The following is a 25,437-nucleotide window of genomic DNA, read 5'->3' on the forward strand; positions in this document are numbered from 1 at the left end:
CGTTCCGCTACGAAAAAAAAAGGGTGCAGTACAAAAATGAAGAAAACAGAAATGATGTCCTCATACTCCTCTGTGTGGTGCCCTGTTCATAAATATTTCCATGACTCCTATTCGAGGCTGCAAATCAGGTAGCGGTCTCGTGGGATTTAAATGTTGCCCTTCTATGTGTCGCAATCTTACTTATCAAGCTCGTACAACCAGTGGCAGTCTCCGCCTCAAGACGGATAATGCACTCGTACTCTAGATCCTTGTATCCCTGCTAAGGCTGCGGAGAGACCCTTCCTTGGTGTACTCGTCGTCGCCCAATGGTCGACGATGCCGCAGAGTAGCCTGTTCCCGGCCATCGGCTCCAACTGAAGGATCTCTCTCTTTGCCCTTTGAGAGGCCGGAAGAACTTGCACCCCCTTCTGCCATGGCATCGTCTGGGCCTCTGGTGTTCTTTTTCCTCGGCCACAGGCTGGGCAGGGCAATCTGCTGGAATCGTGGCTCCACTGCCCGCTCGTCAAACCATCTGTGCAGCCGTGACTCAATCAGCTGTGCGATTTTGGGCACATCTTGTAAGCGTGAGCGGCTACCGAGTAAGCTCCTGATGGAAAAGTCGAGCCGATAGTCGTCGAGAAAGTTGAATGCCATCATGGTCGGCGTGGACTGAGAAGGGTTGCTCGGGATGAATGATATAGACAGCGTGCCGCTGAATCTCACCACCGAGACGGACAGTGCCACTGGGAGAACCGCAGACAGCTTCTTGGGGTAGTTGAGAAGGAGCTTCGTCTCCACCGCCAGAGTGAGCATGTCGCTCAGGTCGACGTCCATGCGGGCCTGGAGGCGGGTGCCATCGCGAGCCGCCGTGGCGGGATCGAACTTGACATGGCTGCCCAGGCTGATGCCGTCCTCGTCGACGGGGATGATGCGGCAGTTGCTGAGGATGGGGAACTCCTCGCCGAGGCTGAGCTCGGTGACGCGGATCTCGTCGACAAAGTCGGGCCGCGAGTCGCCGTTGAGGGTCTTGGTGAGGGAGTTGAGGATGGCGTCGTCGTGCTGGGCGTCGCTGCGGAACTGGGCAATGGTCTGGGCGATGAGCACGTTGAACCAGTCGAGGCTCTCGGGCTGGTGGCTGTCGACGTTGTAGTACGTCTTGCTGAGGATGGACCCGATGGTGAGCGTCGGCGGGCTGCGCAGGACGGTGGATTTCTTGCGGTTGAGCGGCTGGCCGACGCGCTGGCTGGGGGAGCGGAGGCGCAGCAGAGACTGCTTGTGGGCGAGGGTCCGCGATCTTCGCTCCGTGGCCCGGAGCGAGGCGGCGACGTCGGGCGAGGGGGCCTCACCGAAGATGAAGAATTTGATGAAGGCGGCTAGGATGAGGACGACGGAGAGTTGGCCTACTATGAGGCCTTGAGTGAACGAGAGCCTTTCTCATGTGAAAGAGGCAAGAGAAGAAAAAAAAGGTTAGTCTTCAAAGTGAAGCTTTCATGATGCAGAGGACAGCTTACGTTGGTTCATGCCGTGCTGGGCAAGAATCCGCCATTCTCAGTGTGATTGGGCTTGATTCACCCAGGCAAACCGGAGCATTGACGGGCCACGACAATAAATTCTCAGAAATGAAATGGCTGCAAGACAAAAGGCGGATTCGATGATGTTGATCCCGACCAAAGCATCATGATATCAACGGTTTAGGTGGATGTACTCATAATGGGACAGCTTTTACGCATTCAAGCAGAAGCAGCCAATCAGGTGCGGCGAAATACCCACAATCTTCGGTACTGCAGTATACCTTTCCATCAGCGATCAAGCAGAGAAAGAAGCTACAACACGCCTCTACTGTTTTCTGAAATTATTTACCAAATAAAGAAGTTGAATAGAGATTTTGGAAATAATGTAAATCTTCACGACATTTTCTACCCTTTCAATACTTCTTGTTACATCGTCATCTCCGACATGGAATTTCATGTTCCTATGTACCTGGCAAGTTCCTGGTTTAGTCCCAATCCGGCACTAGTCCGTTGAGCTCACCTCTACGGCAGTCAGTTGTTCCGCCCTCCGTCTTTACCTCATTGGGCACTCACCTCTTGGGGTGCTCAGTGAGGTCACTCCTAATTCCATAACACGTCTCCAGCTTGTCGATCGGTGAACGACACACTTCCCGGCAAACGATCGTGATATCCTCAAATCAACCGACGCCGAGCTCAATCTCTTCTTTATCTTCTGGTTGTCGCAGGATACTCTGCAAGCTTCCTCACCGGATGATATCATGTAGCTAGCGGCAAAGCAGCAGCCACGTCATCATGGATGTCTCACAAGCCGTTGCCGGATACATCTCCAAGATGATGCTGTCCTCGGGCGATGCCTCATCCTCCAAGATGAAGGTGCTCTTGCTAGATAGGGAGACCATCTCCATCGTGTCAACAGCCATCACGCAGTCGTCGTTGCTTGAGTATGAGGTCTATCTCATAGACCGCCTGGACAACGCCAGCCGCGAAAAGATGCGCCATCTCCGCTGTATCTGCCTGGTGCGCCCCTCGCCCGAGACCATCCAGCTGCTCATAGACGAGCTCCGAGACCCCAAGTACGGAGAGTACTACCTCTTCTTCACAAACGTAGCCAAAAAGTCTGCTCTGGAGCGGCTCGCCGAGGCGGACGACCATGAAGTCGTCAAGGTTGTCCAGGAGCATTTTGCCGACTACATCGTCATCAACCCGGATCTCTTCAGTCTCAACATGACCCTTCCGCAGCACCGGATATGGGCTGGTGGCCCGGACAAGTGGAATCCCGATTCCCTGCAGCGTTGCTCAGAAGGCCTGCTCGCCGTTCTTCTCTCCCTCAAGAAGAAGCCGCTGATCAGGTATCAAAAGAGCAGCCCTCTCGCTTCCAAGCTGGCCTCCGAAGTACGATACCTGATGACAAAGGAAGACCAGCTGTTCGATTTCCGGAAAGTCGACACGCCCCCTATCCTTCTCATTCTGGATCGCAGAGAGGATCCGGTAACACCCCTCCTCACCCAGTGGACGTACCAGGCCATGGTTCACCATCTTCTCGGCATCAAGAATGGCCGAGTTGATCTTAGCGACGTCCCAGACATCAGGCCCGAGCTCAAAGAAATCGTTCTCTCCCAGGATCAGGACCCTTTCTTCAAGAAGAACATGTTTCTGAACTTTGGCGACTTGGGCGGGACAATCAAGGAATATGTTGAACAATATCAATCAAAGACCAAGAACAACGCCAACATCGAGTCAATATCAGATATGAAGCGGTTTATTGAGGAGTATCCGGAGTTTCGGAAGCTGTCTGGGAATGTGAGCAAGCACGTTACGCTTGTATCCGAGCTCAGCCGGAGAGTTGCTGCCGAGAGTCTGTTGGAAGTCAGTGAACTGGAGCAAAGCTTGGCTTGCAACGACAACCATGGTTCCGATCTCAAGGTATGAGGTCTAATGTCTGCGGATGATAGGCGCCGGCGAGCGACGACGATGAGGCTAACTAGTTATTTCAGGCCGTACAAAGGATCATTCAAGCTCCTAATATCTCGGCGGGAAGCAAAGTTGGTGTTGTGGCTCTATATGCCTTGCGCTATCAGAAGCACCCCGGGAGTGCCCTTCCCATGCTCATGGATCTTCTTGTTGCGGCTGGCAATGTGTCCCCGAGACAGGCTGATCTGGTCAAGAAAGTCTTGGCCTACCATTCTTCATTACACACCCCGGATTCCCGAACCGGCATCACAGATATATTTGACTCGGCTGGCATCTTTTCTGGCACGGCAAACCGATTCAAAGGCCTCAAGGGGGTGGAGAACGTTTACACGCAGCACAACTCGCTGCTAGAAGGGACCCTGCAGAATCTGATCAAGGGCCGACTGAAAGAGCAACAGTACCCATTCGTGGATGACGGCAGTTCGACCAGGGACAAGCCGCAGGACATCATCGTCTTCATGGTGGGAGGTGTGACGTACGAGGAGGCCAAGATGATTGCTGGGGTTAATGCTACGATGCCCGGTGTGCGCGTGGTTCTTGGCGGCACGACGGTTCATAACGCGTCGACGTTTCTGGAGGAGGTTGAGGATGCCGTCTCCTCTTGGGCCTGAGTGTGAGCCTGGGCTCGGATGGCGGCGACGAGCGAATAATCCCATAATTTCGCAGCTACATATCTCATAACACATGATAACTATTCAGAAGTCTACTCGAATCCGAGGTTCGACGCTTCGTCTCTTGTAGTACCGCGCTGGATGCTGGCTGTACGAGGAGAAACGTCATATGCATCTATCCAAGTCAGGCAATTAAGCGAAACCGTTATCGATAAAATTTTGTTGCGACCGCTCTCAAAAGATGGCAAATCAAGCAAGTGAATTGCCGATGCAGGATGATTTTCTCTTGGGGAGCATGCAATACTGAGTGGTAGATGATTGCCAGATGAAATGAGTGCCTTACTGCGTCCTCGGTCGTTGCACTGGCGCCCGAGTTGGGGACTTCGTCGGTTCGCTACCGTGACCGACAGGCATAGGTGCGTCGCAAGTCCATTTCTACGAACAAGCCCTGGGAAGAGTTCGGTGAGAGAGAATAGCAGCTGACACTCCAACGAAGCAGAGCCTTTGATGTCGTCGTCATAGGCGGTGGCCATGCCGGCGCCGAGGCATGCGCTGCTGCTGCGCGAGCCGGTGCGCGGACGGCGCTGGTGACGCCCAAGATGGACAACCTGGGCACATGTTCCTGCAACCCGAGCTTCGGGGGCATTGGCAAGGGGACCATTATCCGAGAGATTGATGCGCTGGATGGCCTGGCGGGGAGAATCATTGACAAGGCGGGCGTGCAGTTCCATCTGCTGAACCGGCGAAAGGGCCCGGCTGTCTGGGTATGTCTATTATTTATTATTGTCTTTGCCATGTCCAATCTCGATGCTAATGCTCGTCTATCGTAACAGGGCCCGCGAGCGCAGATTGATCGAGCTCTTTACAAAAAGTACATGAGAAGCGAGCTGGAATCGTACCCGAACCTATCCATCGTCCTTGAAAGCGTGTCGGATATCATCCTCTCCGAGAACGAAGGCCCCAGCCAAGGCACAAAGGGCTCAATCGCCGGTGTCCGACTGGAGAACGGCGATATCTTGCAGACCGGAAGAGTAGTCATCACTACCGGAACATTTCTGGGCGGCGAAATACACATCGGGCTCGAGGCCTATCCGGCCGGCCGCATCGGAGAAGCCGCGACGACGGGCCTGAGCAAATCCCTGCGGGAAGCTGGCTTCCAGCTGGGACGGTTGAAGACGGGAACGCCCCCGCGGCTCGACAAATCCACCATCAACTTCGACATACTCCAGAGGCAGCTGGGCGACGATCCTCCCACTCCCTTCAGCTACCTCAATTCTCAGGTCGCTGTGCAGGACCAGCTTACTTGCAGCATAACATATACCAACGAGGCTTCACACAAGGTTGTTCGAGACAACCTGGACAAATCGATTCACATTCGCGAAACCGTCAAGGGCCCGAGATACTGCCCCTCTCTCGAGTCAAAGGTCATCCGGTTTGCGGATAAGGAGCGCCACATCGTCTGGCTTGAGCCGGAGGGGTTTGACAATCCAATCATATACCCCAATGGCCTTTCCATGACGATACCCGCAGAGGCACAAGAGCAGGTCTTGCGCTCGATACAGGGGCTCGAGCAAGTCAAGATGCTGCAGCCTGGCTACGGCGTCGAGTATGACTACGTTGATCCCCGAGGGCTTAAGTCTACTCTTGAGACTAAAGCAATCGGTGGCCTTTACTTGGCGGGTCAGATCAATGGCACCACGGGATACGAGGAGGCTGCCGGCCAGGGCGTCATAGCCGGTATGAATGCCGGACGGGCTGCCCTTGGATTGCCCGGGGCATCACTATCTCGATCGGACGGCTACATTGGCATCATGATTGACGACCTAATCACCAAGGGCGTCACGGAGCCTTATCGCATGTTCACGTCCAGAAGCGAGTTCCGCATGGCGGCCAGGGCGGACAATGCTGACCTCCGCTTGACCGAAAAGGGACGGGAATGGGGCGTCGTCTCGGACCACAGATGGAGCGTCTTTTCGGACGAGAAGCAGCAGATTCAGGATCTCACCAAGTCCCTGGCCGCCGTTTCCTTGGCGGCTGATGAGTGGAGCAGGGCAGGGTTCCAGGTCAAGAAGAGCTCGCAGCGCCGCACCGGCATCGACATGCTGCGGCTTTCCAATACCACCGAGCGGGTTCAGCTGGACCAGCTGAGCTCCATTGTGCCCGAGGTCATGAACTACCCGCCGCGGATCCGGGACAGGGTCGTCATCGAGGCAGCGTATGCGCCGTACATTAAGATGCAGGCGGCCGAGCGCGGGCGGTTCGTCAACGACGAGAACATCCGCCTCCCGCTCGACTTGAACTACGACAGCATCCCCGGCCTGGCCTTGTCGGAGAAGGAAGTGCTGAGGAGGACGCGGCCCGAGACCCTGGCGCAGGCTCGCCGCGCAGAAGGCATCACTCCTTCGGGGTGCATCCGGCTGCTTGCTTACATCCGTCGCCAAGGGTCGTCCGCGGCGGCGCCTCTGGGCTTGGAGGGCGCAGAGCCTTTGGATGTTCGCTTCTCATGAGCGAATGCAGTGGGCGAGTAGGTAGGTTTTGATATTTCTTTCGCGTATTTGGAGTCCGGAGTAGTAGGTAGATGTGACGCCTGAACTTGTACATTATATCTTCGTCTTGAGAAACAAATAGAACTGCCCTGCTACTGAACGGCTTCTTCGGCGATGGATTCGAGGCTTACTCTCTCAGACATGAAATCAGCACGCTTGTCAGATTATGTACCTTAGCTATATGCAGCAGAAGAAACACGTGTAATGCTGAATGTAACCCTCCGTCTCGGAGTTGATGGGCAGTTGCAGCTGCATGCATGTCCGACGTGCCTATTCATGGATTTTCGGCCTTAGCCCGATATCGGTAGTGACTCGATGAGCTGCATTTTGAAGTAAGGCTCACCCCACCAAGAATTTCGAGGCTTCCACTTAGCTCCCGCCCAGGAAGAACCTCGTTTTTTCCCCCTTCTGGTTCCTTTTCCTCTTACCTCTTACCTCTGACTGACTGTGTTCATTCTCTTAAACAGAGCAGCCTCAATTGATTGGCACTGGTCAGAGGCGGCGTCCATCGCCTTTCAAACGACCAGATCAAAACCCCCAAGATGGCGGACGCAGCGAGAGCCCCTCCCCAGACCATCTCGATTCTGGGCGAGCCCAACATCGTCGTCGACCATGCCCTGTGGCCCAACTACATCGTCCAGGACCTGACGCAGAACCTGGCGTCGTCGACGTACGTCCTCATCACCGACACGAACCTGTTCGACACGTACGTGCCCGCGTTCCAGCAGCGCTTCGAGTCCTCCAAGCCGAACCCAGCGGCGCGGCTGCTCACGTACGCCATCCCGCCCGGCGAGGCGTCCAAGAGCAGGGAGACCAAGGCCGAGATTGAGGACTGGCTGCTGTCGCATCAATGCACGCGGGACACGGTCATCATCGCCGTGGGCGGCGGCGTCATCGGCGACATGATTGGCTACGTCGCGGCCACCTTCATGCGCGGCGTGCGCTTCGTCCAGGTGCCGACGACGCTGCTGGCCATGGTCGACTCGTCGATCGGCGGCAAGACGGCCATTGACACCCCCATGGGCAAGAACCTCGTCGGCGCCTTCTGGCAGCCGCGCCGCATCTTCATCGACCTCGCCTTTCTCGAGACGCTGCCGGTGCGCGAGTTCATCAACGGCATGGCCGAGGTCGTCAAGACGGCGGCCATCTGGGACGAGAAGGAGTTTACCGTCCTCGAGGAGTCCGCGGCGACCATCCTGTCCAGCGTGCGCTCCAAGGGCCAGAACCGGCTGCAGCCCATCAAGGACGTGCTCAGGCGCATCGTCACGGGCTCCGCGAGGGTCAAGGCCGAGGTTGTCTCGTCCGATGAGCGAGAGGGCGGGCTTCGAAACCTGCTCAACTTTGGCCACTCCATTGGCCATGCCATCGAGGCGCTCCTGACTCCGCAGCTCCTTCACGGCGAGGCCGTGGCCATTGGCATGGTCAAGGAAGCCGAGCTGGCCCGGTTCCTGGGCGTCTTGCGGCCGGAGGCTGTCGCCCGGCTGGAGAAGTGCATTGCATCCTACGGACTGCCCACCTCGCTCAAGGACAAGCGGGTCATTAGCCTGACTGCTGGCAAAAAGTGCCCCGTGGATGTTCTGCTCAAGAAGATGGCCGTGGACAAGAAGAACGACGGAAGCCAGAAGAAGATTGTGCTGCTGTCGGCGATTGGCAAGACCTACGAGGCCAAGGCAAGCTCCGTGGACGACAAGTCCATCAGAATCGTTCTGTCCGACTCGATCGAGGTGTCGCCTGGCATTCCCGCCGACCTTCGCCTTACCATCACGCCCCCTGGCTCCAAGAGCATTTCGAACCGAGCTCTGATCCTCGCCGCTCTCGGCTCCGGTTCCTGCAGAATCAGGAACCTGCTGCACTCGGACGATACCGAGTACATGCTCTCGGCCGTCTCGACGCTGGGAGGCACATCCTACTCGTGGGAGGACGGCGGCCAGGTCTTGGTTGTCGAGGGTAACTCTGGCCAGCTCAAGGCCTCGGACGAGCCCTTGTATATTGGCAATGCTGGTACCGCATCCCGTTTCTTAACGACCGTTGCGGCTCTGTGCGCTCCCACGAGCACGGCGACCACGACGGTCCTCACCGGCAACGCGAGGATGAAGCTCCGACCCATCGGCCCCCTTGTCGATGCCCTGCGGACCAACGGGGTTGCCATTGACTACCTGGAGCGTGAAAAGAGTCTCCCCCTCCGAATCAATGCTTCCAACGGCCTCGAGGGAGGCGAAATCGAGCTTGCGGCGACTGTTTCCTCCCAATATGTGTCGTCCATCCTCATGGCCGCCCCCTATGCCAAGAAGGCCGTCACTCTGCGATTGGTCGGCGGCAAGCCCATTTCCCAGCCATACATTGACATGACCATCTCCATGATGAAGTCGTTTGGCATCCACGTCACTCCTTCTGCCGACGAGCCAGACACGTACCACATCCCTCAGGGTGTCTACCAGAACCCGGCTGAGTACACTGTTGAGAGCGACGCCAGTTCGGCGACGTACCCGCTCGCTGTGGCTGCCATTACGGGAACCACTTGCACGATCCCCAACATTGGATCCAAGTCTCTGCAGGGCGACGCCCAGTTCGCCGTCAAGATCCTCCAGCCCATGGGATGCGACGTCCACCAGGACGACTACACCACTACCGTCACGGGGCCCAAGTCCGGAAACCTCAAGGCCCTGCCCAGCGTTGACATGACGACTATGACGGATGCTTTTCTCACGGCCACGGTCCTGGCAGCGGTGGCTGAGGGCACTACGGAGATTACTGGAATTGCCAACCAGCGGGTGAAGGAATGCAACCGTATCCTGGCGATGAAGGATCAGCTGGCCAAGTTTGGCGTCGTCTGCAACGAGCTTGAGGACGGCATCCAGATCATTGGCAAGCCCAGGGAAAGCCTGACGACGCCGAAGGAGAGCATCCACTGCTACGACGACCACCGCGTTGCCATGAGCTTCAGCGTCTTGTCGCTTGCCGCTCCCGGCCCTGTCCTGATTACCGAGCGAGAGTGCGTCGGCAAGACCTGGCCTGGCTGGTGGGACGTGCTGTCTCAGCAGTTCAAGGCGAACCTGGAGGGCGTGGACACTGAGAGCAGCCGTGAGGTCAAGCCCAAGGCTCCCGCCAGCATCCAGCGCTCCATCTTCGTCGTTGGCATGCGAGGCGCAGGAAAGACAACTGCCGGCAGGTGGGTTGCGAAGACGCTCGGCTGGAAGTTTATGGATCTGGACCACGAGCTCGAACGACGAGCTGGCACGACAATTCCGGAGATGATTGCCGGCTCTCGAGGCTGGGAAGGATTCCGAGAGGACGAACTGGCCCTTTTGCGCGACGTGATCGAAGCTCACCCCAACGGCTACGTGTTCTCGTGTGGAGGAGGCCTCGTCGAGACCCCCGCTGCCCGGGAGGTCCTCAAGTCGTACGGCGCCAATGGCGGTCTTGTGCTGCTCGTCCAGCGGGATACCGACCAGGTGGTGGACTACCTCAGCCAGGACAAGACGAGGCCGGCGTACACCAACGAGATCAGGGAAGTCTACGAGCGCAGGAGGCCGTGGTACAGGGAGTGCAGCAACTTCCTCTACTACAGCCCTCACTCGCAGGACTCGGCTTCGGTGGCCGAGGCTGCCATCCCCGAGGATTTTGCTCGTTTCGTTTCGGTCATCTCTGGAAAGTCCAAGACGCTCGAGGCGGTCTCCAAGAAGAAGCACAGCTTTTTCGTGTCGCTGACGCTGCCCGATCTCAAGGACGCCGTCGACATTCTGCCTCGCGTTACTGCCGACTGCGACGCCGTGGAGCTCCGCGTGGACCTTTTGAAGGACCAGCAGCCTCAAGCCGTGATGAAGCAGGTCTCTCTGCTCAGACATGTGACGGGCAAGCCCATCATCTTCACGGTGCGAAGCGAGTCCCAGGGCGGCAAGTTCCCTGATGACAACAACGAGCTGCGCCTTGCGCTCTATCGCCTGGCACTCCGCATGGGCGTCGAGTATCTCGACCTGGAGGTTACGCTGTCCGATGAGGTGCTTCAGCAGGTCCGAGACTCTCGAGGGCACACCGTCATCATCACCTCTCACCACGATCCTGCCGGCAGGCTGTCGTGGAAGAATGCTTCGTGGATTGCTGCCTACAACAGGGCTCTGCAGTATGGCGACGTGATTAAGCTGGTGGGCACTGCTCGCAGCATCGAGGACAACTTTGACTTGATACGGTTCAAGTCGAGAATGCTGGCAGCCCAGCCCACGCCCATCATTGCCCTCAACATGGGCTCCGCTGGAAAGCTCAGCCGTGTCCTGAATGGCTTCCTGACGCCCGTCTCGCACCCTGCCCTCCCCTTCAAGGCTGCCCCCGGTCAGCTTTCCGCGGCTGAGATCCGTCAAGGCCTGTCCCTGCTGGGAGAGATTGAGCCAAAGAGCTTCTACCTGTTCGGCAAGCCGATCAGCAAGTCGCGATCGCCGGCTCTTCACAACACCCTCTTCAGCCAGGTCGGCCTGCCGCATGAGTACAAGCGTCTAGAGACGGACAAGGTCGAGGATGTCGTCGAGGTGCTGCGCAGCGCAGACTTTGGCGGTGCATCGGTCACGATCCCCCTGAAGCAGGATATCATGGCGCACCTCGATGATCTGACTGAAGCGGTCAAGGTCATTGGCGCCGTCAACACCGTGATTCCGACGGCTGACGAGTCCTTGGGCGGCCGTCAGCGACTCACTGGTGACAACACGGACTGGAAAGGCATGGTCCACGTGCTCCGCAACGCCGGCGTCAAGGCGCAGAGCGGCGATGCCAGTGCCGTCGTTGTTGGCGCCGGAGGCACGAGCCGCGCTGCCATCTTTGCGCTGCATTCGCTGGGCTTCAAGCCCATCTACGTCGTCGCCCGGGACGCCGGCAAGGCGCAGAGCCTCGCGTCGAGCTTCCCGGCCGAGTACGGCGTGCAGGTTGTTGCGAGCGTTGCCGACGCCGAGGCCATCGCCAGCAAGCCCATTGTCAGCATCAGCACCGTCCCCGCGGACAAGCCTATTGACTCGGGAGTCGAGGAGATTCTCGGCGCAGTGTTCAAGTCGGCCTCTGATGTCCAGGGCCAGAGCCGGGTTCTGCTTGAGATGGCCTACCATCCTCCCCGCACCCCCGTGATTCAGATTGCGGAGAAGGCTGGCGACTGGAAGACGATTACGGGACTCGAGGTTCTTGCTGCTCAGGGCTGGTATCAGGTACGTGTTCCCCTTTGAGACGCCTGTGTCTGAGTTGACTCATTGATGCTGACTCGATGGTTTTAGTTTGAGACTTGGACTGGTATCCAGCCGCTTTTCAGCGATGCGCTTGAGGCCGTTGTTGGCAAGGAGTAGGTAGCTCGTGGATATTATATCATTGATATATACTGAAAATAAAGACTCGTTATCTGCAAGACTACTTGTGAAAGTACGCCTTGCTCAAACGTCATCGTCTTTTGCGTCTTCCAGAAGAAACAATGACGAGATGGCATGAATGTGTTCATCTCCGCGCATGCTCGCACCTTGACATCCCCCAACCACAAGCATCACGTAACGGTCTTATCCCAGCTATTATATGAGCGATATATCATATCAGCTTCTAGATGCCGTCTAGATTGTTTTGGTTGTAAACGATGCGCGAAATGACCAGACGAGACGAGATGTGTCACGTGTGGCGGATGATGTAGAGAGGGAGGCAGGCACCAACCAGCAGCTTCCCGATATCTTCATCACCGCCTCTCCTCAGTCTCTCCTCTTTCAATCCTTCACATCTCGGAAGGCTTCTTCAATAACATCGTCTTGGATAATCGTGCTGGAGCTTCACTTCACCCCAACCAGCACTAGCAATGCCAGTTTGTCCGTCTACAGGGGTGGTGCCATCTGCATGAATGTACGAAACGACCTTGGGGTCCATGTGTTTAGGCTGGTCTTCAACACAGACTCGACATTTCCACGCTTTGATCTGGATTTGTGGCACATCCGAGGCGGACACGATACTGACATGGCGAAATTCCGCCTCTTATGGATGAGATTGTGAGAAGAGTTGGGTAGTACAAGGCAAGTGACAGGATGTGATGGCAGGTGGCCTCCTACAACGTACAAAACATAATGCTCATAATGGCATGGAGATATACCTTAGAGCTTCGCTTCGCTATGACGAAGGCATTGGTTGTTCACGGAAAACGATAATCCACTCTGCCAGCATGCGGAGGCTGTCAACTCTCTCCAGGATGGTGGGGAAAGCGACAGGAGCCCAGTTTGCCCCAGGTAATGGAGCCGGATGGAGGGCTTTGGCTGGCATACAACCATCGTCCCGAGTACAGTTCTGCAGCCTGCAGCCTCTGGCTTCTTAATCCGGCTCTGAATTGGGATTGGCCATCTCTTCCTCTGGACTGGGATTGGTCGTCTCTTCTCGCTAACGAGCCTTTTGTCAGACTTCCAGGACTATTGATACTTCAGAGTTCACTGTGTTACTGCCTCTCAGATATTTCAAGCACACCAGACCTCTTCGACACCAACGGGCCAAGCTGTACTTCTAGCCCGGGAGTGTGGCATCAGGCTTTACAAAGGTATCCCAGCCTTGAGGAAGCCATCTTGGACTGCCGAGAGGGCCAGACAGCCTCAGTGATATCGGATTGATCAAGCGGTCGATACTCCGTCTCCATTCCGATGGTGGAAAGAATCCTATGCGCATAAAGGGCCTTCGTTTACTGATACCTCGCGTGTTGGCTGCACTCGGCCAACGCTGAGCGAAATTTGAAGTGGCATCAAACCGATCCGGTCGAAGCTCCGGCGATGGGAGAGGCAAGGTCTTCCGGTACGGATCTACAAGACGACACCACTTTCCTCAGAAGGACCGGCTCCTCGTGCATCCTCCGAGATGATGACCATGCTGGATAGGGTTTCTCCTGATCTCGGAAACAAACGTGAACGCCGAGCTCCGGGGCGAGAGCTATAAAACCCACACTGGGAGAGGCCAGCATATGAAGTCGAGCGAATGGACCCTTTGAAATAAGGCGGCAGCCTCGCTCTCGACGCCATTTTTTGTCTGTTTAATCCAGCCACGGAGTTGTTACCAGCGTATCACAGCCAGTGGCAGATGAAGGACCGGGAGACTGATTGTTGTCTGGTTGGACGTTGGTATAAGTTTAAGGGGATGATAAGTCAAGCATTGCTATGAGTTCTCGATCATGTCCTTTGCTAACTCCTATAGATAAAGTCGACTTTTATCCTCGTCATGAAATCGCCACAGCCTTCGCCATCGCTCAGCCCAGAAGCCGGCCAGCAACAATCATACAGAATGCTCGCTAATGCTGTCATTGCCCACGCCTCATCCCCTCATTTCACCTCGGCATACACCTCCAGCCCGTCATGCAGCCTCCCAAAAACACCGTCATGCCAACTCCTGACCTCGTCCCATTCGCTCTCGGGCAGACACATGGACGACATCCTCAGCCACGCGCCGACAATAAAGTCCGCATAGCTCGCCTGCTTGCCCAGCAGAAACGACCCGCTGCTGTCCCTGCGATAAAGCCTCGCAAGATCGCTCAGCGCGGCCTCAAACGACTTGAGAAACTTGCCGCGCGCCTCGCTGGTCAGGGCAAACGCGTCCCAGGACTTGACGCCCGCGCGACGGACAAACTCGGCCTTGGTCTGCGCTTCCGTCTCCGGATCAAAGGGCATGCGGCTCACCATGAGCGGGACGTGGGAGGTGAAAGCCGCGTCGACGTTTGTGTTGAAGCGGTAGTACTCTGGGTACCCGCCGTCGGCACGCTCCGACAGCGGCACGGCGAGGGCGAAGCCCGGGTCAAAGGTGTAGTCGAGCGTCTGCTCGGGGAAGAAGTCGCCGCCGCCGGCGTCGGGATACGTGCGCTGCAGGTAGACGGCGATGTCAAAGGAGTCTCCCAGCGTGACGCCCGTAGATGCGTCCCTCACGACGGGCAGGGTGTAAAAGTCGGTGCCGTCGGCGAACTTGCGGCAGGCGGGCAGGCCGAGGGCGCTGCGGGCGTGGGGGATGTCGGGCATGCGCACCCAGGAGGTGGTGTAGGGGAGGGCCTTGAAGTTGAGGGCGAAGCGAGTCTTCCAGGGGTTGGGCGAGAAGCAGGACTCGGTGACGGGGGGCTTGTGGGCGATGTCGTAGAGGGTGATGGGGGGAGAGGATGTTGTTGTTGATTTCTCCATGGTGGGTGGGTGGATGAATGGTGAGGTTATCGTGATGGAATCCAGTTTGGTGTTTTTCGTTGGCGGATTGGAGGTTGCTTGAGGAGTGTGATGGAGGATGTTTGATGAGAGTGATGGAGAATGTTTGATCAGAGCGACGAAGATCGTTTATATCACAGCGGCTCGGCTCAGGGGACACAGGAACTACGCTTACGAAGGATGTCATTGGACGGCTTGGGATGAAGGTGTCGTGCACGTCAACGGATGGACGTCTTCCCCACAGCTGCTGCAAGACGGTCACTCGAGAGAGGGGCCAAATTGGCAAGGTATCCATCGATCATGCCTTTCGCATTACCTACCAGGGTAGTCAATTTCGAGCTGGTGACACAGCCTCGACTGTTCCAGTACCCAAGTTTCATTTCAAGTCTTGTATCTGGCGCTTCCATGACATGAATCGCAATGGTGAGTCAAGCAAAAAAGAGTCATCGACGAGTCAAGCAGTTTGACGCATCTTGGGGTCAAAGCGGCTCTTCGGCTGGCTACCGTCGGCTGGTCGGTGTGGGGCCGTCCAGATCAGGTATGCCTCCTGACCGAGAGTAGTTTAGGCTGGCCCGCCTTATCGTAGTTGCCGTTTCAAGGTCTTGCGGAAGGTACAATTGGCTCGTAGTCCAAGTTCCAACAACTTGGAAGGAACGGGCATCTTCATCTATTACAGACCCTTTCAGCTTCTGGAACTCACTCGGAAGTGTCATCATATAATTCAAAAGTCGCTGGCTGTATGATGACCGAAGGATCAATCACTCCTGCCAGAGACCGCGGTGGATGGTCTCCCCCATCCCAAGGACCATTTCAGATGCAACGGACGTGGCAGAGGCGCTGGGTGTCGGCAGGTATATGTTTGGACTGACTGGTTCTGCATCGTGCAGAACGACTTTGCTGTCAAGACCGGCGCGTCTTGATGGCGTGTCATCCATCTACGCCATTACCTTGACCATTGTGGCTGGCGGAGCTTCCGGTGGTGATAGTGCGTGTCCATGTGAATTTGATGGCCGTATCCGGAGGCCGAATGAGGCATCGCTTCTGGGTAAAGGAGACGCTGCTTGGAACGATACCTGGACAATCACCCGTCGGTGGAGGGAAAACATCGGGTCCGATGAGATTCAACGATGTGCCTTGGTCCGCCATCAGGGTAGCCATGCCCTACCGGAAGGGCATCAACTTTCAGGGACCGTCTCGTCGGCGGCGTCGTCAAGATCCAGGGCCAAGTCCCGGAGCTGAAGCCTCACCCATGTAGGTGCTCTGTGGCAAGGAGACAGCCTGTGATCCCTCGACCTCTGAGAACAGGATGGTCAGCTTTTGGCCGCCTTTGCTTAATACTGAGTGCGGCGATGCGGCGGGTAGTCCCGATGATGAAAGCCAGCTCTTCCCGTGGTTTCTCTTTTTGATATTCTGGATGGCGCGGCTGCCACCAGCTTTAAACAGAATTCTTGAAATGCTGTACCTCCCCATGCGTACGGCAACATAATCTGGAGTGTTTCCTCTGGAGCCTTGCGCGTTGACTGGTGCGCCGGCTTCCAGCAACGCCATGACTACATCGACAGACCCATTGGTTATGGCGCAGTAAAGGGGAGCCCCGTGCCTGTTGTCCTTCGAGTCGAGAGGCTGGCTGTGCTTCGAAAGACACTCGACAAGCCCCAGCTCCCCCCTTAAGTATGCTCTGTGGGGTGTTCATGCCGTATTGATCAGTATGCGCGACAACGGTGCCATGGGAGACAAGTTCTTCCAGGCTGGCCTTGGATGCGCAGCAATGCAGCGCAGTCGTCCCCAGCTGGTTCTCAGCTTGAAGCAACCTAGCCGGCCCGCTGCTCCAATACCCCCTCGTCACAGCTGGAAGGCCCTGTGACGGCGAGGACTTGACTTACCACGACACAGAGCTCGACGATCCAAGTCTCTCCCTCGCCCACTTTCTCATCCCTAGATCTCCTCATAGCGATTATGACGGAGGCCTAGGGCAGTAACGGCTCGAATGGCATCACCAATGCCGCAAATCAAGTGAGTTTCTAGCTTGGAAAACCTAGCACTTGCCAGGCTGGATATGTTTCGCCGAGTATTGAAACTTGTTCCAGCTGGCAGTCGATGCGGCCGACGCAGCCGACGCAGCCTCTTCCTGGCAGCATCAAGCCTCAGAGCCTCGGGTTCGATAATGCTGAGCTCCATCAGCTCCTCAAGGGCGCGCAGAGCGTGGGACTTGGGTTCGTGGAACGGAGAGGCAAACCACTGCTCATGGAATATCGCCTTTAAACAAGAAGGGTCTCCTGTTTCGGTCGAGATGCGGGCCAGGACTCTTCATCTCGTGGAGCATGGCGAACCTACTGCAACCGGATCCGTGGCTATGTGCATGCAGACGCCGTGCCGCCCCTCGTCAATTGCATCTCGTAACGTTGACGCTTTCCCTGAAATTGTATGTGCGGTACAGATGAATAGCTCATCGTTGATGATCTTGACGGAGTGGTCTTCCTGCCATAGTGGTCCGCCGCCCCAACTGGGCACCAGGGTAGAACATTCGAGGCATTCTAGAGGGAGTCCTTTCGGAAAACCGTAGAAGTCACGATTCATAATAAGGCGTCCGTAGATGTAGTATCTGCCGTGGTATTAGTTGGTTGTATTCGGGCATGTTGGAGGATGATAAGGAGCGCGTACAAGCCAAACCGGTAGGAATCGGGCATTGGATGAAACATCTTGTTCTCATGGTAGAGAAAGCAGCGGCGACTGGGGCCGGAGAGCGCCCAAGGGGGCGGGATGCCATTGCTGTGAGAAGTAATGGAGTCGGCAGCAGAATGAGCAGTAGAAGAAGGCATCCCCGAGATCCTTTTCCAGCAACAGCAGCGGACGACGCTTGGAAGCATCACAGAGGCTCACCGCGTCCCTGTCGAGGATCGAGGAGAGGGTCTTGCATGATAGTGACAGGGCGACGAGGGATTCGGGAGATGAAGAGAGCTGAGATGCAATCGGCAAGAGGACCTCAGTTGGCAGCTTCAGAAGCGGCGGAACGGTCCGGAGATTTGAGATGTAAGAAAGGCGCTGGCCCATATCTAGAACACAAAGGTAGAGAATTGCTAAGCTGAAATGACGGAGTCAATTGTTGAGATGCAGTTGAAACAAGAGCCATGACGTGAGTTCTATGAGAGGCCAGGCCAGGTTGAAGTTAGGAAAGTACTATTACATGGATGGCTGGCGGCGCTGATACAAAGCCGGCGACACACCGAGTTCACTGCTGCAGATACTGACGAAGTTCTACATGTACCAAGAGATTTTCCAGCATGGGATGGAAGACAAAATATATCACTTCGATTACATGTATGACAAAAACAAGAAAAGCTACGCTACTCGTGCATTCTCTACGAGATGTCTCTGTCGAGTAGTGGCCTGCGTAAGTTGGGTAATAAGACAGTTTACGTCGTCCACCAAGCACATACGACCATATCCATTGGAAAATACGGGATCCCGTCTGCTCTCCCAGAGTCAAGCCAATGAGAGGCAGATTAGTAGTCAGGTGGGTGACCACTGGCGAACACCGGCTGTTGTATGTCTTTTGTTTTTGTTTTTTTTTTTGCTTGTTTTTATTTTATTTTTGCCCATTTGATTTAGTCGAAAACTATCGCTGATGTTTGTGGTGAGTATGTCGGTAGGTATGTTGTGTGCTGGTGTTGTAAGATTCAGGAACTTGCACTTTTACAGCGAAACGCCCCCTTTACAAAGGGCACGCTTTTTTCCCAAGGAAATAATGTGTCATTCACTAATACTGCGAAAACACGACCATTTCCTTCCTTCTGAGCTCAACCTCCCTTATTTCGACTCGGAGTGATTAATCACTGCGTCCTACATGCAATATGCTTTCCCCAAGCTGACACGGTACCCACCATGACGGTAAAGAGCAAAAGAACCAGTCACAAACATACTCATTCAAGAACAACCCAACTCTATATAAACCTACAGAATACACCCAAAATCATTCGCAAACAGCAAATCATACCACGACACTACAAGTCGTCTCATCCATCACATGCAAAGCACCTCACTACTCTAATTTGCAGCCACATGAAACTCATGCATGTGCCCATCCATGTAGGTACAGGGCTGGATGTGGAGAAGCGCCTCTAGCGCTCAGCCTCACGACGTGCTCGAGTACTCTCGTACCAGGCAAAGGATATCAAGATTCAAGTACACTTGATTATTCAATTAAATGAAGGTCAATCCACGAATCTTTCAATTTCAGTAGACAATATTTGTCAAGTGATTCACGATGTCTTTCAATTTACAGCCATGGTAGGCTGGTATACTAGTATACAGAGTTCTTTTTGTCTATCCAAAGAATTTCGCGCGCAGGCGAAACAAAACAAGAATAATTCAAAACACAAGTCATCAAGGCAAGGCTTCATTCGCAATCCGCTCTTCCTCGTCCCGTGTGTGCGCGCATGCTCTCATAATTGCCAAACCAAGTCTTGTTCGACGTCCAACGCAACGGTCCGTGCAAAGAGAATCCAGTCTGGTGGACCTTTGATGATAATAATACACTTCCCCCTTTTGGGGGAACAAGAAATTGAATCGATGATGCTGAGAAAGCAGGCTGCTCGTTGGTCTAGAAGAAAAGGGAAAAAAGAAGCCCAATACCCATGCCGCCGTCCAGTGCAGCCCCGCTTCCATGTGCAACAAATGAAGTAATAACCGATAGTAGTACAGTTGATAACGATGATGAAAACCAGTGATGCACAAGTGTAAGCGGTAGGTCATCGAAACAAGGGAAACGGACAATTGCAACGGAGTTGCAACTGTGGGTGTTCATCGTGATCGCGTAGCATCGTTGAAGCAGAAAACGGTGATGCCAGGGAGGGGCGTGAGCGTAAACTTGGCAAGGGTCACCGTCTCGAAGCCAGCACGAGGTTGGCGCGTCGGAGCCTGTTGCAAGGGAGATGATCGCGGTGTGGTTTCATCCCATCTGCGACGGCAGCATCATCGAACGCACAGCATCGCAGAAGGCTGTCGTCATTGCTGTCATTGAGCAAGCCAGGCCCGTCGACGTCGAGAGAAATCAGGGCACGGGAGGCCGGGGAGTGATGTCAGCGGTGGAGGTGGCATGTGGCCGCGTGACGTCAGCGCCGCCGGCTCACCAACCAAGACCCTGCAGCTGCAGCAGGACCCTGAGCCCCACTCGCCGACCGCTGGGACACGCCAGCTAGGGGACAGAGAACGCCAGAGAAGACACTGGCAGCTTCCCATTCGCCCCCGCACAGCAGCCGGGGCACAGCGCCAGGATCGCCCATCTTCGATTTGCGTGCCCTTCCCAAGCCTAATCGCGCGCCATCGCCGTCGTTGACGTTGTGCTTGACGTGTGCTGATGCTGTCTCTCCCCGCCATGGCGCGCTCCCCCTCCACCACAAACGGTCAACGTCATGCAGAGAAAACGTTCTGCCCAATTTGGGTGGTTTGGGTGGTTATCGCTGGTACTGGGCGTGTCTGCGAGGGAATGCAGATTGCGCAAATCTTGGTGCTGCCGGTTCATCGCCCACCGTTTCAAGCCCCACCGCGGCGTCGGTGCTTGCCGGGGAGCTCGACGTCTGGGTGACAGACTCGATAGTGCCTTGTCAGCGCATCGGCGCGACTGAACGTCTTCTCCTCCGTGCACAGGTTGCAGTGCACCTTTTGCTTCTTGGCGTTGTGAATCGTGTCCTCGTGCCGCGTCAAGTCGTACGGCCGCGAGAAGATGGTATTGCACGGCTTGCCCGTGCTCGGGTTGATGCGATCACAGCGGTGGGGTCCGGCCTGGCTGTTGAGGAGGCTCGAGGTCATGCCCATGTGGTCGTGGTGCGGGCGAGCACCTGCAAGCCCGTGCGACTGCCGGTGGCCCTCGCGCTTGTGCTTCTGCAGCAAGCTGGGCGTCTCAAACCGTAGCGTGCAGCCGTGATATGTGCAAGTGTATGTGCCTCCGTCCGCGTTGGCGCCAGCCGGCCGGCTCTGGGGAGCCGGGGTGTTGTAGGCGGCAGATCCGGTTGAGTTGGAGTCTGCCGAGCTCAACTGCGAGGTGGATGCGTCGTGGCTGGTTGGCGGGTAAGGGATAAACGGGTATCGCTGCGGCACCTGTACCTGGGCGTGCTGTGGCAAGTTGTGCATGTGATCGCCCTGGCCGTAGTTGTGGCCTCCTGCTCCTGCAGCGGCGCCGTTTGCGCCGCCCTCGGGCACTATCCTGCCCATGTGGTCCATGCCAAAGTTGATTGGGGGCTGGGAGAATAGGGGCATGTTGGACTCCTCGCCGGACTCGTTGAACTCGAGCACGGCATCCTTGGGCGAGATGGTCTGGGGCGTTCCGGGCTGCGTTGTCTTGGCCATCTGCTGCTGGAAGAAGTGGGCATCGTGCTGGCCATTGCGGTCCTGGGCGGCCATTCGCGGCTGAGAGTTGACAGCCATGGCGCCCTGGGAGGCAGCCCAGTCGTGCAGTGGCGAAGGGGCAAGTGGGGACCCGTGGCGGAAGGGAGAGATGTCCCGAGAGATGCTCGAGGCGGGCGAATGGCGCATGGTGTTGAGGTGCTGGCTATTCGCGGCACTGATGCGCTGGTTGAAGACGTCGCTGGGGGCGGTCGTCACCTGGCTCTGCTGGGGCGACGAGGTGATTGTGAAGTTTGGGTTGTACAGCTCGTCGCCGTAGACGTCCGTCATTGTGCGGTCGAGCTTGGGGACGGTGCCGTTACCTTGACCTGCAAGCCAATATGATGAGTCGCGATGATCATGATGGCGGTTGCTGTTGTTGTCGTTGGTGTTGGGAGGTCGTAGCCTACCTTGCCTTCGCCTGTCCATCACGTCCATGTCGCCCGTGATGGGCGTGGCCGGCGAGTCGCCAGCTATTGAGCTCGCCACGGAGGCAGGATGGGATCGGGTCAAGCCGTTGGCGAACTCGGGCGCGGGGAGGAGGTTGCGGTCCTGCCGCGGCTTCTGGTGGTTGCCGGTGGGGAGGGAGACGGGATAGGCCATGTCGCTGACGGAGGCGTTGTCGAGGTGGTGGAAGTTTGAGTAGGGCGGCATCGTCTTGGCCAGGTGGTGGTAGTAGGGGCTGGCTGAACTCATGGCAGACATATCGTGAGGATGCATGTCCATGAAGCCGTCACCATTGGCGTCCGTGACGGCGATGTGAGGGTTCGCGATGTGCGAGTTGAAGGGCGACGCCGGCCCTGTCGAACCCAGGGACGACAGAGAGGACTCTCGCTGATGGGGGAGACGGCCGAACTTTGAAGGAGTCGAGAGGCGAGCGGCGGCGTCCCAGGAGGAGTCGGGCCGCATCGAGTCTGGCTGGAAGGCAGAGGCGATGGCGGCGTTGAGATACTCGAGATTGGCCGAAGAGAGCTCCGAGGACGAGAAGGACGATGGCGAGAAGTCAAAGTCGTTGTCGCCCTGGCCAAAGGCAAAGTCGTCTAGAGACAGGTTGCTGTGTTGGTTCTGGTCGTTACTGCTGTCAATGTCGTTGAAGTCGTGAAACTGCTGATGCTCTTGCTGTTGCTGTTGGTCTTGCTGCTGTTGTTGTTGGTGAAAGTGTTGATATTGTGTAGGATTTTGGTCCACTGATAGCATGGTTGAGGAAGGTTAGAGGTTTGTATGGGGTATTGCAAGTTTCCATCTTTGAACGGCGATGTGGCGAAACGACTTTCTTTTATATCGTCCAGGTCGTCCCAGGCCCAAGCCCCGGGTCGGCCGGTTTCGTCAAGAGCGACGCAGACATCCGGGAAAGGAGGGGCGTGGGCGGTGCTGATGGAGGGGGCGTGTGGAACTGGGGCCCTACAGGGGGTGATGAAAGCCGATGCGGTGGCCCCACTCTTGAAAAATAGACGGAGGGAAAAAAAGAAAAAAGAGGCCATCATTCGGCCTTGCAAGCAAGGAGCCGTGCACACCCCCAGGACCCCTCCTGCCCTTTGACTCTCCCTCTCTCTCGCAGGTTCGACCAGGGTCCTGCGAGAATCTGCGGACAGGAGCATCCGGGGAGCCGCGGCTGCTGCTACTCCGTACTAGAGTATAACTAGGTACCTACCTAGAGGAGAGCAGCAGGAACGGGTGCTGGTACATGTACCTGGGCTGCAGGTACCTGCGGCAGTAGCGCTGAGCAGGTTTGGTAATCCGGATGCTGGGCGTCTGGTCTCGGCGGCCGGTGGATGACACATTGCACACGCACTGCGGCTACCTGGGTGGGAGGTACTCGTACCCTCGTACTCGTTCGGGAAAGTTCATCTGGCATTCCTTGGAACTGCCTTACCTTGTGTCGGTAGGGGGCCACTGCAGTCATTGAATGATGAATGGCTCAGGTTGATCAACTGACAGCGTGACGCCTGATAGGGCAATGCGGTCCGCAGGCTTTGCAAGCCCAGGAACCTGGCCATCTATGATACAATTGAGGTCCAACGGGGCTGCGTGCCAGTATGACTAACTTCGTCAGTCATTTGTCATGCATAACGAGCAGCTTCATAGCAGTGACGATATGTAAGTCAGTTGCGTATCTGAAGGTATGTCGTTTGCGTGGTGACCATTTTTGCGCAGCGGAGCGCACTTCGAGCAGGTTCTAGGCTGGCGAGGTGCTGAGAAAACAGAGCGAGCAGTCTAGATGCGTCCGTATGAAGCGGCATGTGTGTCTTTGTCCCCTCGTCATCCCGCCGGCCAGTCATCCATTCAGTGTCGGTAGTAGTCGCAGGCTCCCCTAGAGAGGTGGTAATAAGGTAAGCAGGCGAAAAGCGATAAAAAGTCCACCTATTGAACAAGAGAATCCGATGGACGGCGATAAGGGGGAGTCGGCCAATTAAAAATTCGTCCTGGCATCACTGCTGCATTGGCATCCGCGTCTCATCGAATGGCATCGAATGGCATCGTATCGTATCGGATCGTATCGTGTGCTCTTTTTTCCCCCGCCGTCTGTGAGCGACTGACTGAGGGCGTCGCGCGGTCTCTGTTCGGCAAGTCGACCGGTCCGTCGTCCGGCACAAGCCACCTGAGGCACAAGCCACCTGAGGCACGCCCCAGATGCACAGCCGCGGAGAAGAACGTGCTGTGGCTTGTGCCCTTGTGGCGTTTCTGCCGTACAAGGTTAGGTTTCTCCGGGCCTCTCAGCCTGTCCCGTCCCTTTGGGCCTGTCTGTCCAGCTCATCAGGACATTTGCCGAGGATATGCGTCTGGCTGGTGCAAGCCACGTCGACATACCGACATACATTCTTAGTACGATTGCTAGGTTCTTCTTTGATATTAGTGATGAGTTGGTGCACACTTACACAGCAGGGAGGCGAGGGCGTTCTAGAATTTTCCGCTGTCATTGGTCCACAGCCTCCTTTATGTTTGAGTTTGACGAAGCCTTTGGACTCTCACGGATTTTCCTATTTCTTTCGGCGACAGGCATGGAACGTTTCTCCGGCGAGAACTAGCACTGGTAACAGCTGTTACTAAGCTCAGGAGGTCTGGCAATTACAAACGGGTACAACGAAGTTGCAACAAGCTGGATGTGACGTGTCAACCAGCGTATCGGGCTCGCATGGGAGCACGTTGTAGGAACATGGTCACCCTCTCTTTGACAGTCTGAAGGCCCGATCGAACGGAATCCTTGTTACAGCAGGACGTTGCAAAGTCTCATTGGCCTCAGCCACAGGTCCTCGAGGCCGGCGCAGCGCGAGACATGGATGTTTCCTTGTTGCTACGTTTTCCCCTTTCAGCGAATTGCATAACACGGGCACTTCGTGTACCGAAGGACTTGAGGTACACACACTCGCATTCGCAGTTCTAAAAAAAAAAAAAAAAATAAAGGACTTCAAACCATGACTGTGACACACAGTCACATGACGCCTTCTGCTTGAAAGCAACTTCCCCATACTTTATCCCCATGCTGAGTGTGCACGGGCAAGGTTCGCTGACCAAAGAGAGACGAGAGACGATTACTAATGGGGGCGTGTCTGCATCAATAAATTCAGTATCTTTCAATAAGTCATTATTTAGCACGTTTTCTCATCATCTGTCAGGTCTTGCTAAAGGCTAATCGGAAAACAATTAAAATGGCAAGATGTACGGCTGTTTGCTCATCCCACTGAACTGCTGTGGAATCGGGTGATGGTCGTCTTTGGCCATGTCTGGTTGCGTGACAAATGCATGTGTGGCTCGTCGCACCTTGTGCCAAGTACCTTGTACACCCGATCCCAAGCGCTTCCACTTTTTTTTCTGGACAACTTAGAGCGATGCAGGCAGATACGAAGTGTGTGTACTACTAGAGCAACAAAGAAGGTGTGCTGCAAAGGCAGAATCGGTAAAACAAAAAGGAGACACTTGAAAAAAAAAAAATTTCACGTCTCCTGCATATCAGGCACACGCGCAAACGAAAGAAGAAAGAGAAAAAATCGTTCTTGTCTGCAACCTGCAGAAGCTGATGCAATTCGAGACAACTCTTTGAGTCGGGCAGGCCGACCTTGGCTTCTGGCTCGGAGACGTCCGGCTGTGCGGCCGGCCAATCAGCGGCCAGCCCTGCGCAAACTCAGCCACACCTCCCGCGATCTTGGTCTCCCATGTTCTCTCCGTCTCTACTGTAGGCTTCCTGCATGCCGGCACTAGTAAAAGAATCCGCAGGGGTGTAAGGCAGAGAGTACTGGAGGGAGACGACGACAGCCGGATTTGTTCTCGGCCTGATCGA

General features: G+C 55.8%; 8 protein-coding genes across 8 annotated transcripts; 2 read left to right on the plus strand and 6 right to left on the minus strand.

The window, feature by feature from the left end:
• Nucleotides 1–240: 240 nt before the first annotated feature.
• On the minus strand, nucleotides 241–1,525 carry CCMA1212_010333 (Maintenance of mitochondrial morphology protein 1; the record flags this gene model as incomplete). Its single annotated transcript, XM_073707382.1, has 2 exons — nucleotides 241–1,408; nucleotides 1,491–1,525. The coding sequence occupies 2 exons, from the start codon at nucleotides 1,523–1,525 to the stop codon at nucleotides 241–243; spliced, it is 1,203 nt and encodes a 400-aa protein (XP_073554136.1).
• Nucleotides 1,526–2,182: 657 nt separating this feature from the next.
• CCMA1212_010334 (Mitochondrial translation optimization protein 1) lies at nucleotides 2,183–6,579 on the plus strand (the record flags this gene model as incomplete). The annotated part of the gene is made up of 4 exons (XM_073707383.1): nucleotides 2,183–3,413; nucleotides 3,485–4,054; nucleotides 4,552–4,836; nucleotides 4,906–6,579. The coding sequence occupies exons 1-4, from the start codon at nucleotides 2,283–2,285 to the stop codon at nucleotides 6,577–6,579; spliced, it is 3,660 nt and encodes a 1,219-aa protein (XP_073554135.1). The 5' UTR covers nucleotides 2,183–2,282.
• Nucleotides 6,580–7,114: 535 nt separating this feature from the next.
• CCMA1212_010335 (Pentafunctional AROM polypeptide) lies at nucleotides 7,115–11,936 on the plus strand (the record flags this gene model as incomplete). The annotated part of the gene is made up of 2 exons (XM_073707384.1): nucleotides 7,115–11,801; nucleotides 11,868–11,936. Exons 1-2 carry the CDS (start codon nucleotides 7,161–7,163, stop codon nucleotides 11,934–11,936), a joined length of 4,710 nt encoding a protein of 1,569 aa, XP_073554134.1. The 5' UTR covers nucleotides 7,115–7,160.
• Nucleotides 8,637–11,844, minus strand: CCMA1212_010336 (uncharacterized protein; the record flags this gene model as incomplete). Its single annotated transcript, XM_073707385.1, is given in 3 exon segments — nucleotides 8,637–11,105; nucleotides 11,118–11,824; nucleotides 11,841–11,844. The coding sequence occupies 3 exon segments, from the start codon at nucleotides 11,842–11,844 to the stop codon at nucleotides 8,637–8,639; spliced, it is 3,180 nt and encodes a 1,059-aa protein (XP_073554133.1).
• Nucleotides 11,937–13,919: 1,983 nt separating the features above from the next.
• CCMA1212_010337 (uncharacterized protein) lies at nucleotides 13,920–14,762 on the minus strand (the record flags this gene model as incomplete). Its single annotated transcript, XM_073707386.1, has 1 exon — nucleotides 13,920–14,762. One exon carries the CDS (start codon nucleotides 14,760–14,762, stop codon nucleotides 13,920–13,922), a length of 843 nt encoding a protein of 280 aa, XP_073554132.1.
• A 1,227-nt stretch (nucleotides 14,763–15,989) lies between these two features.
• CCMA1212_010338 (uncharacterized protein) lies at nucleotides 15,990–16,328 on the minus strand (the record flags this gene model as incomplete). The annotated part of the gene is made up of 1 exon (XM_073707387.1): nucleotides 15,990–16,328. The coding sequence occupies one exon, from the start codon at nucleotides 16,326–16,328 to the stop codon at nucleotides 15,990–15,992; it is 339 nt and encodes a 112-aa protein (XP_073554131.1).
• A 387-nt stretch (nucleotides 16,329–16,715) lies between these two features.
• CCMA1212_010339 (uncharacterized protein) lies at nucleotides 16,716–17,599 on the minus strand (the record flags this gene model as incomplete). Its single annotated transcript, XM_073707388.1, has 3 exons — nucleotides 16,716–17,056; nucleotides 17,111–17,382; nucleotides 17,442–17,599. The coding sequence occupies 3 exons, from the start codon at nucleotides 17,597–17,599 to the stop codon at nucleotides 16,716–16,718; spliced, it is 771 nt and encodes a 256-aa protein (XP_073554130.1).
• Nucleotides 17,600–20,312: 2,713 nt separating this feature from the next.
• On the minus strand, nucleotides 20,313–22,358 carry CCMA1212_010340 (Transcriptional regulator RPN4; the record flags this gene model as incomplete). The annotated part of the gene is made up of 1 exon (XM_073707389.1): nucleotides 20,313–22,358. One exon carries the CDS (start codon nucleotides 22,356–22,358, stop codon nucleotides 20,313–20,315), a length of 2,046 nt encoding a protein of 681 aa, XP_073554107.1.
• Between the last annotated feature and the right edge of the window lie 3,079 nt (nucleotides 22,359–25,437).

This window comes from Trichoderma ghanense (genome assembly GCF_004382785.1).
Source record: "Trichoderma ghanense strain CCMA-1212 chromosome Unknown scaffold_24, whole genome shotgun sequence".
NCBI classification, from domain to species: domain Eukaryota; kingdom Fungi; phylum Ascomycota; class Sordariomycetes; order Hypocreales; family Hypocreaceae; genus Trichoderma; species Trichoderma ghanense.